This window comes from Marmota marmota, unplaced genomic scaffold, assembly GCF_001458135.2.
Source record: "Marmota marmota marmota unplaced genomic scaffold, marMar, whole genome shotgun sequence".
Taxonomy (NCBI): domain Eukaryota; kingdom Metazoa; phylum Chordata; class Mammalia; order Rodentia; family Sciuridae; genus Marmota; species Marmota marmota.
This window is the reverse complement of record NW_026000153.1, coordinates 11053834-11068107: the sequence shown is the minus strand read 5'-3', so window position 1 is coordinate 11068107 and position 14274 is coordinate 11053834. Positions and strand designations below refer to the sequence as shown.

At 33.3% G+C, this 14274-nt stretch overlaps 1 protein-coding gene across 2 annotated transcripts in view; it reads left to right on the top strand.

The window, feature by feature from the left end:
• Dpy19l1 (dpy-19 like C-mannosyltransferase 1) overlaps positions 1-14274 on the top strand; it is a 97928-nt gene that overhangs the window by 52954 nt on the left and 30700 nt on the right. For both annotated transcript variants that reach the window (XM_015490218.2, XM_015490217.2), the window contains exons 9-10: positions 3884-3983; positions 6164-6241. In XM_015490218.2, coding sequence (XP_015345704.1) covers positions 3884-3983; positions 6164-6241 — 178 coding nt within the window. The remainder of the gene's footprint in view (positions 1-3883; positions 3984-6163; positions 6242-14274) is intronic.

The following is a 14274-nucleotide window of genomic DNA, read 5'->3' as shown; positions in this document are numbered from 1 at the left end:
GTCAGGAACACCTCACACAGTCGTCATCATCAGGTACATAACACATGTAGTTTGTCTTCCTATATTTGTTTAGTATCCCTGACTGTCAGATAGTAGGAATAGAAGGAAAACTCCCCAGTAGACCAGAGATGTTCTAGGAGAATTCATGCTAGAAGTTCAGGCTTTTCCTGTTCATCTGATCTTCAGCTAGTTCAAGCACCAGTGAGAGCAGGGGAGAACATTTCCCCTTCTGTTGACATACTGAGTTTCCATATACATTGCCTTGCTTCAGAGGGTAAATATAAAACAAAATGGAGCCTGTAGAAAAAGAGAACAAAATATGATAAAAATATGACGCTGTCTGGGACTCAGAACGCCCTTCAGTGGTCCGTTGAATTCAAAAGAAACTTGTTAAAGTCTGTTATGCTCAATAATTTACCTGTGTAATGACCTCAGCAGGTATAGCATCAGTACATGGTCTCCAGTCCCCTACGTCGTGTCTTCAGATAGATCTTTCACAGGTGGGATGGGAGATGACTTTTGTATTATCAGCTTTTTAAGTCTGCAACTCTAGCTTTATTGCTCTCTCTTAAATCCTCTTTTATTATTGGATTTTAAGCTTCTGTAGCATCTTCAAATAAAGTAAATGTTTATGAAGTAATAACCTTTAGCTCTGCCCTGTTGGTTTTGGGGCACCTTGAGACATAGTCTCTCTTCAGACTTTCTGGAAGAAATGTTGTGCTGTAGGAGAGTGAGTGACCATACCTGAAGCATTTTTCCACATCCATGTTCTTGATCTTAGCTTTTTTCCCTGTGGTGAACACACTGGTTTGCCCATTGGTGTCTCAGTCCAGTTTTTCTTCTGCCTCTGCTCCTGTTTTAAATCCAGTGAAGGCAAACCTTCGATTCTTCTCCTGTTTACTCTCTAATCTGATGTAACCTGTGGAGCTTGAATGGTGCTGCTTCATTTGCTGAGTCCATCTGTACTGTCTTAGTTTCTTGTTGCTGTGATAACAAATTGCCACAAACTTTGATTTATTACTTTATAGTTCTATAAGTCAGAGGTCCTAAACCTCAAGATGTTGGCAGGGATGCTCTCCTCCTGGAGTGCATCCTAGGGTGGGGGCCGGGGGAGTCATTTACTACTTGCCTTTTTCGAGCTTCTATAGGCTGCCTGAATTTCTTGGCTCAGGGTCACTTCCATCATCAAAGCCACCAATGGAGGATTGAATTCTTCTTCTGTCAGTTCACTCCAATGTTCTCTGCTGCTGCTTTTCTTACTTTTAAGAACTCTTTTGATCTGGGCATGGTGACACATGCTTGTAATCCTAGCTACTAGCCCGTAATCTCAGCTTGAACGTCTGAAGAATCTAATGCAGAAGAATCAAAAAATTGAGCCCAGCTTGGGCAATTTAGTGAGACTCTCTCAAAATAAAAAAGGCCTGCAGAGGTAACTCAATGGCAGACTGCTAGGTTCAGTCCCCAGTATTACCAAACAAAACAAACCAATCAAAACCCTTGTAATTACATTGGGCCTTCCTGGATAATCCAGGATAATTTCTCTCTCTTTACGTCAGGTGATTATAAATCTTAATTTCATTTGCTACCTTAGTCCCCCTATACCATGTCAAGTGACATGCACAGGTTCCAGGAATTAGGATGAGGTCATCTCTGGAAGCCATTATTTTACCTACCACAAGTGAGGTTGCTCCAATTGCTGTTTCATGCATTCAGGGGCTGCTTAATGTTGGGTTCTTCTCTTGATTTGTTCTTCAAGGACTTCTGTTTCAAGCTCTTCCTTTAGTCTTCCAAATAAATCATAAGAAATCTTCATACTCTGTTTTTATTTTGGTTGATGTCTTCCTTTTCATATTCCTCATTATGCTGCTTTTGCCAGTGCTGGTTCATCATCATCTTGATCCTTCTTAACACCTTCATTGGCAGCTCTCAGTTAAGGGGGCAACTTTCCTTGTTTCTTTTCTTCTTGTTGGCATGACTCCCTACTTACCTAGCATGGCTGGTGTGACTGGTTGCTGGAAGTGGACTGGCTCTACTTTTATTTTCCTGAAGTGACAGTTGCACTTTGGGAAGTGCAGTCTTGACAGCTGGGAAACCACATCCTCTTTTCTGGATCCTTGGAAGACTTCTTGTCTTTCTTTTGAGGAATAATGACTTCATCTCTACTGATTGTCCACATCTTCTGGTATTTCATCTTTATTATTAATTCCTTTCCTCTTTGGAAGGATAGTTGTTTCCTCTAGTTTTCTTGGTTTCTATCTGTAGTAAAAAATCTGATAATATTAGAGGGAGGTTGGGTGAGTGGCTTGGGTAAGCAAGAAGCAGCTGAGCTGTGTTGAAGTATACTGCAGTGCAGAGGGAACTGTGATAAAACTGGAAAAGAAACTATTCCTAAATGCTGGTAATCAATTATTAGTAAGGTTAGCTGCATATTTTATTTTAACAAATTAATTTTGTCCAGGTTTGAATTTTTAAGTATTTTTAGAAATTTGGATTTTTTATAAGCCACCTAATAACAGCACAGTCTGTTTTTTCTTCATTATTCTTGGCAATATTTACGTTTTCATTTCTCTTGTCTTGGGTCAGTGGTGTATTGATCATACATCACCAGTTAGAATTCCATTGGTTTCTATTTGTTCTTATCCCCCTCCAGTGCATTCTGTACCAACTGCCAGATTAGTATTAAATTCTACTTGGATATCTTTAATGTCCCTTGTTACCCATAAAATGGAAATACTGTTTAGTATCCAGAAGCAATAGTGAGGGTCCAGGGGTGTAGCTTAGTTATTGAGTTCTTGTCCGGATGTGCAAGGCCCTGTGTTCCATGCCAAGCATCATGGGGAAAAAAAATGAAAGAGGAAAAAATTTAAAAAGCTGTAGAGAAATGTAAAGAAATTTCTATCTAAGAAACTCAAAACTTTTTGGGTAGGATGCAGTCTTATCTATTCTGTTTCCCTCTAAATGTCTACATTAAAAAAAAAAAAAAAGCTGGGTTTTATCTAGTTGATTTTGTAATTCATTTAGGTTACCTGGAGTTTAAAAATAACTTCAGTTGGGTTAGAAGAGCAGAGAGGAATGTCCTTTGAGGAAGGGCTATTTGAAGAAGTGAAGAAAGGCATTCTATGGTGATGCTCAGTGCACCAGGGGGTTGTAACCCAAGAAGGTTTGCTTTCTTCTGTCCAAGCTGCTTACCCTTGGTATATTCATGTGCATACTCTACTTCTGTAAAGAATGCTGGGTATATTTAGGGGCTTTGCACTGGCTCAGATTTAGGAAAAAAGATGAATCACCTCACCCTCCCAAAATTCTCCTAAATCACAAGTCAATATCAATGTGAATCTTCTAAAGATGGCTCCAAACTGCCCTCCCCTGCCCCACTTTTGCCTCCATTTCTAGTTTTCTTTCTATGTTCTACTAGAACAAGACCAACTTTTATCCTACATCCTCACAAAATCTTCTCAGCTGCTCAGCTCTGATTCTGAATTCTTTCAGCATTTGTATATATATATATTATATAGCATTTAGAATATTCCACTTTTTGTGATTTTTTTTTTTCATAGATATTGTTTCTCTCTCCAACTGATGAATCTATTGAGTCAACATTTAAGTGTTGGAAAAAAGTTTGGAAAAAAAATTCAGTTTCTGTACTAACCTGGGCAGTTCCATGACAGGGCTTTGTGTTTTTACAGTAATAAATGGACATTTACTTTTTACAGAAAATTGTTGTAATTGGGTGTCAGGAGATATAATTTCTAACCCATTGGTTCATTTTATGTTCAGTTTGTGTTATAACACATCATGTTGGAGATTCTAATTTGCGGTGGTTGGAAGCCATGCTAGACTCTTTTGTTGTTAAACTTACTGATATTTATTTTACCTTTTCAAGGGCTACAAAACTTTATAGAGGAAGCTTGATTGCGCTCTGCATTTCCAATATATTTTTCATGCTTCCATGGCAGTTTGCTCAGTTTGTACTTCTTACTCAGGTAAGGTGATTATATTTTTAAAGTGATTTAAGCTTAGAGCATTTGATTAAGTGAACTCATTTGTATAACATTATAACTGAGCTCCTATATGATTCTAAGTCCTAAAGTGTTCATTTAATGGTTTTAAAGAAAGTTCAGAGTAAGGAAATGTGCAAGATTTGTTTATTAATGAGTATTATTTACTTACTAGAAAAATGCATTTATGAATCCATTTTGTAAAAGACTTATCTTTGTTACTCAATATTTGTGGGTTTAAAAGAGAACTAATATTATAATTTTAATTATTTCTTTTAAATAACTATAGTATTTCTCTTAAGTAAAATGTGTTACTTTTATGCGTAGTGCCATATTTTTTACATGTAGGATAACTATACATCGGATAAGAGGATAAATAGCTAATGAAGTTCATATTTTATAATTTCTCCTCCCAATTTGCAGTTTATCACCTTTTCATGTATTCATTCCTTCTTTTCAAATATTAACATATAAAACAAGGTAGCTATTATGTATTCATTTTCCTCCCATTTCCTACTTTTTTATTATTATGCTAGCCATATTTGTATAAAGCAGTAGATGAATTGCTTTTTAATATTCTTTGGAATGTGTTGCTTCAGTACTGAAGTCAGACCTAGATATGAGTCCTAATAAAATTCTATTCATTAGCTGCTTGACTTTGACAAAAAACTTAACTTTTCTTAGTTTCAATTTTCTCATTTCTAAAATAGAGAAAATAAAAGAACCCACTTTATTGGATCAGATGAGGGTAGTATATTAAGACTCAACAAAGTACCCAGTACTTAGCCAGATTCGTTCATCTTTTTTTTTTTTTTTTAATATACCTGATTTGTACTTACTTCTTCCTTTGATCTTATCTTTTAGACTCCTTTACCTTCTTTGGTTTGATGACATTTTACATTAGTTTTTGATTTAAATTATCCCTGAGATCATCTCTTTAAGATTCTACCATGGAGGTGTTCTATATATTGCTTAGCCTTTGGAGTAAAAAAGGATCTTACTTTCCCCATTGCTTTCAGTTAGTGAAGATGGCCTTCCTTTTCTGTGTGTGTGTGTGTGTGTGTGTGTGTGTGTGAGTGCGTGCGCGCGCGCGTGGTGGGGGGAGTTGACATGCCTCTGTGGTTCTTATGTTGAATAACAACACACACTCCCCTAGAGTTATTATTATATGAAGTAAAATAATATGAATAACAACTGTGAGGGAATGTGTGTTGTTAGTCACTTTTAAGCAGTATGGTTTCCCCATGGGTAACTAAAAGAAGAGACATCTTGGTTTGGATCTTGGTTTGGTGGTGGTGGTTATTTTGTTTGTTTTTACTAATAGGAACGTTTGTTGTAGATTATTTGGAGATAAAATCCTTAAAGATTGTAATTTAAGTTATATGTTTAAATATTTAGCTGTTTCAATTTGCTATGTATGTGTGGTAGGAGAGGCATGGGATTTACTTTGAATGGCTTTCTCCATGAAGAAGGGTAGAGAGGCATTGTCTGACGTAAGACCTCTTTATAAGAGATACAGTGTCATCATTTAATCAATCCATCTAAATAATTCTAATAGTCTTAGAATTCTTGATTAATAATGTATAATTTTCTTCAAATTGGAAAGTTAAAAGTACCTTTGTGGTGAAAGTACTCCTTTTAATTTGAAATTTGATAAATTTCATTATAACTAATATTTGAATATTTATACTAACGAAATACAACACTAACGGAGATACTTGTGAAGAGTGACAAAAAATCAGAAATCATTATTTTTACATAAACATGTATTGCTTATTTTTGAGTCTTAATGTGCCTTCCCCAATTATGTATTAATGGATATGTTATAATTACATTTTCTTATTTTTTATGGATCAGAGTACTTTAATTATACATGTTAATGATAGTCAACCTGATATAAAAATGAGTGTTGTTTTTGGATGATCCACAAAGTAAATAATTCGTGTGAGCTGTATATGACAGAAGAAAATCAAGCACAATTTGCCAAGTTAATATATTGACCATACTCAATAATAAATTGGGAGATAAAGGAAAATCATAATCTCACTTTCTGTGTAACTATAAATAAATTTAAGGTAACAGAATTATTTTCCTGCATTTTTATACCTATTTATTTTATATGTATATTATTTTTATTTTTAACTTAATTTCTTTTTAAATTTCAGATTGCATCATTATTTGCAGTATATGTTGTGGGGTATATTGATATATATAAATTACGGAAGATCATTTATATACACATGGTAATGAATTTTAATTGTTTTTGTTTTGTTTGATCTTAAGATGAACTTCTGACTAATATTTGATTTGCTTATTGTTGAAACTAGTTGTAAAATGACTCTATAACTAAGATAAGGGTTGTTCAAACACTGTAATATAGTTGACCTCATTTTACATAGGCCACCCAGAGAGTTTTAATTTTGGCCATAATATGTGTTTGAGGATGTATCTAATTTATACTTTATCAGTAAAAGCAATTCATGAAAGAAATATGCAACAGTAGTATATTATCTGTGGAGCTGTCTGGTAAAATGAAGTATTCATTCACTGGGCATCTACCCCTAAGCATGTTGGACAGGTGGGTGACTAGAACTAGGGGCTCTAGCATTCATGTGGCTGGTCTTCTAGTAGTGTGAGGAAGGAGAGAAGACAGAATAGATAATGAGTATGCTAAAAGGGTAAATTGGCATATTGGAGGATAGTAAGGATTAAAGAGAAAACAAATCAGGATAGGGCAGATCAGTAGTGCCAGGGTCACAGGATATAAGATCCAGGTATCAAGTAAAGTGGTCAGGTTGCATCATGTTAAGAAGAAGGAAACTGAGCAAGGATTAGAAGGAGGACAGGGAGGTAGCTAATAGATACCACAGAGAAGAATATTCTAGGTTGGTGGAGCAACCAGAGCAAAGGTCCCAAGACTGATGAGTTGATGTTGATGAATTATCTTTTAAAAACATTTGTCTTCTATTATTAATTTATATATATGTGTATATATATATATATAGTGCTTTCTGATGATCTTTATGTTATTATAGTATGCCATTATTGCTTTTTATTCTCTATAGTAGTTGATAAACATAAAAGGACATTTAAGTGTAGGGAAGTTATGGTTATGAACACATTTACAAAATTAACAACTATGAGATTGTCCTCCAAATGAAAAATAGAACCTTGTCATTACCATGAAGTCCTATGTGACCTATAAATATCTTTCACCTCTCTGAGAGGTAAATGTACTGACTCTTTAAATTGTTATAAGCTTGCTTTCCTTTTAAACTTCACTCTGTATGTAAAATACGCTCTGTATGTATTCCCAAATAATATATATTTTTATTATTAAATATTAGCCTAGGTTTGGTTTGTATAAATGCTTTTCTTTTGAGAATCATGTTTTTACTCAAATTTCTGAGATTTATATTGATGTTCAGATATTTTCACTGCTTTATGTTTTCCATTTGTATGAATAAAGTACAATTTATCCATTTTCTTACAGAAGGATATTTAGATTCTTTCCTCTCTACCACCTGTGCTTCTTTTTTCATGTATGAATAACATTGTATTCTTATCTCCTGAGGCATATATATTAAAAAGTTCCTCTGGAGTATTTACCCTGTAGTAGACTTGCTGTGTGGTAAATTATGCACATGTTCAACTCCATAAATACCAAATGATTTTTCTAAAATGATCAAACTACTTCAAATAGCAGTGTATAACAGCTCATATTATTCTACATTAAAAAAATTTTTTTTTTGTTCAGTCTGGTTGGTATAAAATGGTATCTAGTGACCTTACTTTACATTTTCTCTCAGTAAAGCTGAACATCTTATGTTTATGGACCTTTGTGTTTCCAATTTTATGATATTCCCATTCAAACCTTCTATCCGTTTTTCTCTTATATTCAAGAGAAAATGCTATCTGTTTTATTCAGAGCAGTATAATCCATTATTTTCGCTTTTATGTTGATGCTCACATTGTTCCGTATTTGTCCAACTGTTTGGACCAGCTTCTTCTTTTATCTTGTCCTCATCATGCTTTGAGCACTTTAAAATGTACTTAGTAAATATGAAGTTTCATGAAATCTGCATCTGCTTAGATGATCCTGTTTTTCCCTCCTTAATCTGCTACTATGGCAAATATGCCATAACTGATTTTCTTTTCTTTTCTTTCTTTTTCTTTTATTTTGTAGGGATTGAACTCAGGGACACTTAACCACCGAGCCACATCCTCAACCCTTTTAATATTTTATTAGAGACGGTTCTCACAGAGTTGCTTAAGGCCTCCCTAAGTTCTGAGGCTGGGTTTGAACTCGAGATCCTCCTGTCTCAGCCTCCTGAGTCACTGGGATTACATGTGTGAGCCACTGTGCCAGGCACATTAACTGATTTTTCTAACATTTAAAAACAAAACAAAACAAAACAAAAACTCTTGCTTTTCTGGGCTAGATTCTTTTTTTATATATATATTGTTGAATTTGATTTGTTTCTATAGGATTTTTACATCTCTTTTGGTGAATGGATCCAATAGTAAACTTTTATATATATTTGGCTAATTATTTTTCCAAACCAATTAATACATTTTTTTTTCAAATCAGAATAAATGGTAAATGTTGAGAGTTGCACAATCATGTAGTCACATAGGCACCTATAGCTGAGTGCTTTGACTCAAAGTTGTAGTTATCAAATTACTGAACTTATACAGATTTAATTTGTAGGTGAACCTTCTTAGGTAAATAATACATAGTTTTGTGATTTACTTCTCTGTCTTCACTATTACTTTATAGTTTGTCAATTTCTTTTCTTTATTTTTTAATAATAATAGTAATATATTTATTTGCATATGACATGGAATGTATGTAGACAATTCCAAGGAATCTGTAACAGAGTTACTAAAACCAATGAGTTTAACATAACTCAGGATATAGGATCAATATGCAAACATCAATTCTGTTTTCATATTAGCATTGAACAACTTGAAAATGAGTTAAAAATTTGATTCATAGTACCAAACATCATTAAAAATACATTTAGGAATTTAATAGAAGGTGTTACATAAAGCAATTCATTTTATGTATTGTTAAAAATTTTTAATTAATTTTTTATTATTTATATGTGGCAGTGGAATCGTCAATTTATTACAGCTTCAAAAATATAGATTGCCCACAAAAGAATTATTTTTACTTTTAAAAAATTGTGATAAAATATATATAACAGAATTTACCATCTTAAGCACTTTCAGGTATATAGTTCAGAAGAAGTAAGTACATTCATGTATTTTTGCAAGTATCACCAGTCTGTATCTTTAAATCTTTACATCTTGCAGAACTGAAACTCTGTACCCATTAAACAACAACTCCTTATTCTCCCATCTTTCCAGCCCTTATTGTTTTATACAGATAGTTTCATAGCCCTAGAAATCCTCTGTGCTCTTCCTATTCACTTTATTCTCACCTCCTACTCCTAGTAACCACTGATCTCTTTATTGTCTCCTTAGTTTTTCTTTTTGCATAATGCCATATATTCAGAATCACACAGTGTATAGATTTTCAGATTGGCTTCTTTCACTTAGTAAAATGCAGTTAAGTTTCCTCCAAGTTTTGATAGCTCATTTCTTCATGGTGCTGAATAGCATTTTGATTATGTGGATGCATCACTGTTTATCCATTCTCCTCCTGAAGGACATCTTGGTTAATCCCATGTTTTGGCAGTTATGAATAAAGCTTTAGTAAACATTTGCCTGCAGGTTTTTATGTAGACATAGAGTTATAATTCATTTGGGTAGATGCCAAAGAAAGTGATTGTTGGATTGTTTCTTAAGAGTATATTTAGTTTTTTAGGAAATTGCCCAACTGTCTTCCAATATAGCCATACCATTTTACATTGTCACTATCAACAAGTGAGAATTCCTATTGCTCCACATCCTTGCAAGTATTTGGTGGTGTTAGAATTTGGATTTGAGCCATTCTAATAGATGTATATGGTATCTTATTGTTGTTTCAGTTTGGATGAACATCTTTTTATATGCTTATTTTCCATTTCTGTATCTTATTTGGTGTGGTATCTGTTAAGGTCTTTGGCCATTTTTTAATTGAGTTGTTTATTATTGTTGAGTTTTAAGAATTCTTTGTATATTTTGGTTAACAGTCTTTTATCAGATATGTCTCTTCCGAATATTTTCTTCCATTTTATGGCTTATCTTCTCATTCTCTTTACATTGACTTTCTCAGAGTAAAGAATTTTTTTTTATTTTAATGCAGTTAATTTCATTAATTATTTCTTTTTCTGGAATATATTTTTGATATTGTATCTAAGAATTCATAACTGTATCTAAGGTCATCTAGGTGTCTTCCTCTGTTAACTTCTAGGAGTTTTACAGTTTTGTGATGTACATTTAGATCTGTGGTTCATTTTGAATTAGTTTTTGTGAAGGGTTTAAGGCCTATGTTTAGATAGATATATAGTTGGTATGTAGATATCTGCTTGTTCCAGCACTATATGTTGAAAATACTGTTTTTGCTCCATTGTATTATCTTCGCTCCTTTGTCAAAGATCTGTTGACTTATTCATGTGAGTCTTTTTCTAGACTGTATACTTCGTTCTATTGATGTCTGTTTGTCTAGTCGTTCTTTTGTCTGTTCTTTCACCAATCTGACACTGACACTGTCTAGCTTTATACTAAGCTTAATCAAATAGTGTCAGTCTTCTGAGTTTTATAAATATATATAATTTTTCTATATATTGTGTTGGTTCTTCTGAGTTTTTTTGCATAACCATATATCTTTAGAATCAGTTTGTTAATATTTGTAAAATAACTTGCTACAATAATGACTGTGGTTCTGTTGAATATATAGCTCTAGTTGGATAGAACTGACATCTTGACAATATTGTGTCTTCCTGTCAATAAATATGGAATATCTTTGCATCTACTTAACTTTAATTTTATATTTTTCATCAGTGTTCTATAGTTTTCCTTGTACAGATCTTTTGCATATTTTGTTGGATATTTACACTTTTTAACTTTTTGTGTTATTAATTTCAAATTCTACTTTGTTCATTGCTGGCATATGGAGAACAGTTGACTTTTGTACAATAACCTGTATCCTGCAACCTTGCATTATTCCCTTTTCTAGTTCTAGTAGTTCATTGTTGATTCTTTTGAATATTGATTTTGTTGTTTATGTTGAATAATCATGTCATCTGCAAATACAATTTTATTTCTTCCCAAGTTTTATACCTTTTATTCCTTTTCTTACTGAATTATCTTGGGTTTTTAGTATGATATTGAAAAGCAGTAGTGGGTAGGAACCTCTTTGCCTTATTGCTGATCTTGGTAGGAAAGCTTTCAGTTTCACCATTAAGTATGTGCTAGCTGTAATTCTTTTAATTTTCTTTATTAAGTTGAGGAAGTTTCCTTCTATTCCTGGTTTACTGAGTTTTTATGATAAATGGGTATTGAAGTTTGTCAGATAATTTTTTTTTGCATGCATTGATTGGTCATGTAAGTTTTCTTCTTAAACCCATTGATGGATATAAAGTAGTATGTTAATTGGTCTTTGAATGTTGAACCATCCTTGTATACCTGGGATACATTTTATTTGGTTATGTTGTATGATTCTTTATGTGTATTGTTTGATTCAATTTGCTTATATTTTGTTGAAGTTTTTGCATCTGTGTTCATGAGATACCGGCCTATAGTTTTCTTGTAATGTTATTTTCTGATTTAGTTTCAGAGTAATATTGGCCTCATAAAATGAGTTAGGAAATATTTCCTCTGCTTTTGGAAGTGAGTGGAGAGAATTGTTTTAGTTTCTTTCTATGAATGAGATGCTCAAAGTGGAACTTTTCCCGTTTCCTCTGTCATAAACACAAAGGGATTTTCCTCTGATAGTCATTGTGAAGAAGCAGTAGAGCTCTTGGAAATAAAACAAAACTGTAGGCCCTCCCCATGACTGGGTTCACTAGAGTTTTTAACTTGCAAAGTTGGCCATACTGAGCCTCCAGCACTCATCAATTATCGTTTGGGTTTTCCTGCCTCTGCACTGGTTCCCAAAAGAGGTCTATTCATGGTTTCCTGCTCCACTGTGATTTTTTTGTGATTTTCTGTATTTACCTGTCTGTCTCTCCCCTTTTGGCCTTCATTTGCCCTGTGATCTCACTTCTCTGTCAGATATAAAAAGAATTGTTGGTTGGCTAGTGTTTTTATTTGTTCTCAGTAAGCTTCTTATATGCAGTACTCTGATTTTGGTTTTGGTTTACATTTTCCTGATAATTAGTTATATTGAGCAACTTTTTATGGGCTTCTTGGTAACTTATACATTTTTCTGTCCTTTGCTTGTTTTTGAATAGATTTGTGTTTGTGTGTCTGTGTATGTGTATGTGTGTGTGTTGCATTTTCTGGATATTAACCCTTATCATATATATAATTGCAAATATTTTCTCCCAACATTTTAATAATACTGTCTTCTAATCCATGAACATGGGATGTCTTTCCATTATTTCTGTCTTCTGAATTTATTTCAGCATTGTTTGGTACCTTTCATTTTATAAATCTTGTACCTCCTAAGTCAAGTTAATTACTGAGTATCTTATTCTTTTTGATAGCATTTTTATAAAATAATTATTTTCTAAATTTTCTTTTCAGATTGTTCAATGTTAGTGTACAGAAATTCAACTGATTTTTGTGTGTTGACTTTGTACCCTGATACTTTGCTGAATTTTTAACAATATTTTTGTGCAGCCTTTAGAATTCTTTCCATATTAAATACAGTTATTTGTAAATAGAGATAATGTTACTGCTTTCATTCCAATTTTAATGCCTTCTGTTTCTTTTTATACCTTGATTTGGCAAAGAATCAGGATACAAAGTTGATACACAAAAATCAGTTTACACCTTACACATAATACCTGCCTACACCAATCCTCTGAGATTTTTTTTGTTTTGTTTTTCTAATAAGCTCTATTTCTCGCAAAATATTTTCCCTCTTTTTATGGACAAAGTTTCACCTCTATTTGCTCAAGCCAAAAGCTTTTCTCCCTTTCTCCTCTTCCTGTATATCCTACATCCAACTATTAGTTCTAGCTTCCAAATATGTCCAGAGTATAATCACTTCTCTCCAATGCTACTGTTAGAATCCTGACCATACAATCAAAACAACAAAACACTGCTAAGAGAAATTAGGAAAACAAATTGTTTAAAGCCTGTTTTTCAGTTCTGAGCTCTTTCCTCTGTTATTAACATTCTCCCCTTTCAATACTCCCTATTCAACTCCTTCCTTCTGATCGTCTTACTTTCTAGTCCAGGTCCTGAAGCACTTGGTGCTTTACATCTGGAAGCTAGCTTCAACTGGTGATTGAAATTGAGATCATGTGATTTAATTTTCATAATTTTGAAAACAAAGCCAGAATTATGTTTTTCATATTTAATGACTCTGAGACATTTATCTCAGTAAAAGCCTATATGCCAATTCTGATCAGTGAATGGTTAAGATAATTTTCAGTTTTTTTTTAAGTAAGTTAGTGTATATTTTACTAACTTCAACCCCAATATTTCTTGAGACATTTAGAGCTTCCTTTTTCAGTACTATCTTATATTTTCTTGGCATTGTTTTGCTTGATTCTTGGCCATAAGTGTATATTATTTTCCTAAACTTTGCAAGTTGATTGAAGAAACACTTGCACTAGACATAAGCAATTCAAACACACACACATAAAACAACATAAACAGGGAATAAGGAACAAGATGCTGTATCTTTTCTACTATTTCAAGAATGAGAAAGCCAGCACAGTGGTGCACACCTATAATCCCAGCAACTCAGGTGGCTGAGGCAAGAAAGTTGCAAGTTCAAGGCCAACCTCAGCAACTTAACAAAGAGCCTCAGAAACCCAATGAGAACCTGTCTTAAAATTTTAGGAGAAAAAAAAATTGAAAAGGGCCAAGGATGTCTTTCAGTGTTAAAATGTAAAGTGTTCATTCTCAGTACCCCCTCCCAAAAAAAGCATTAAAAAAGGAAAATGAAACAATGACATAACTTTTTTACCTTATAAGGTTGGAAAGTTTTTTAAAAAAATAAGACAAAATAAGATAATGTGAGCCAGAGCATGTATCTACAGGAAATCTCTTATCCTCTTAATGGGGCTGTAAATTGGTACAATCATTTGATAGAGCAATTTGTCAGTATTGTTTTTCAGATTTGTGTATCCTTGATCCATCAATTCTACTTCTGGTAATTTGTCTACAAATGTATTTTGCACATAAAATGTATACTCAAAGATGTTTATCA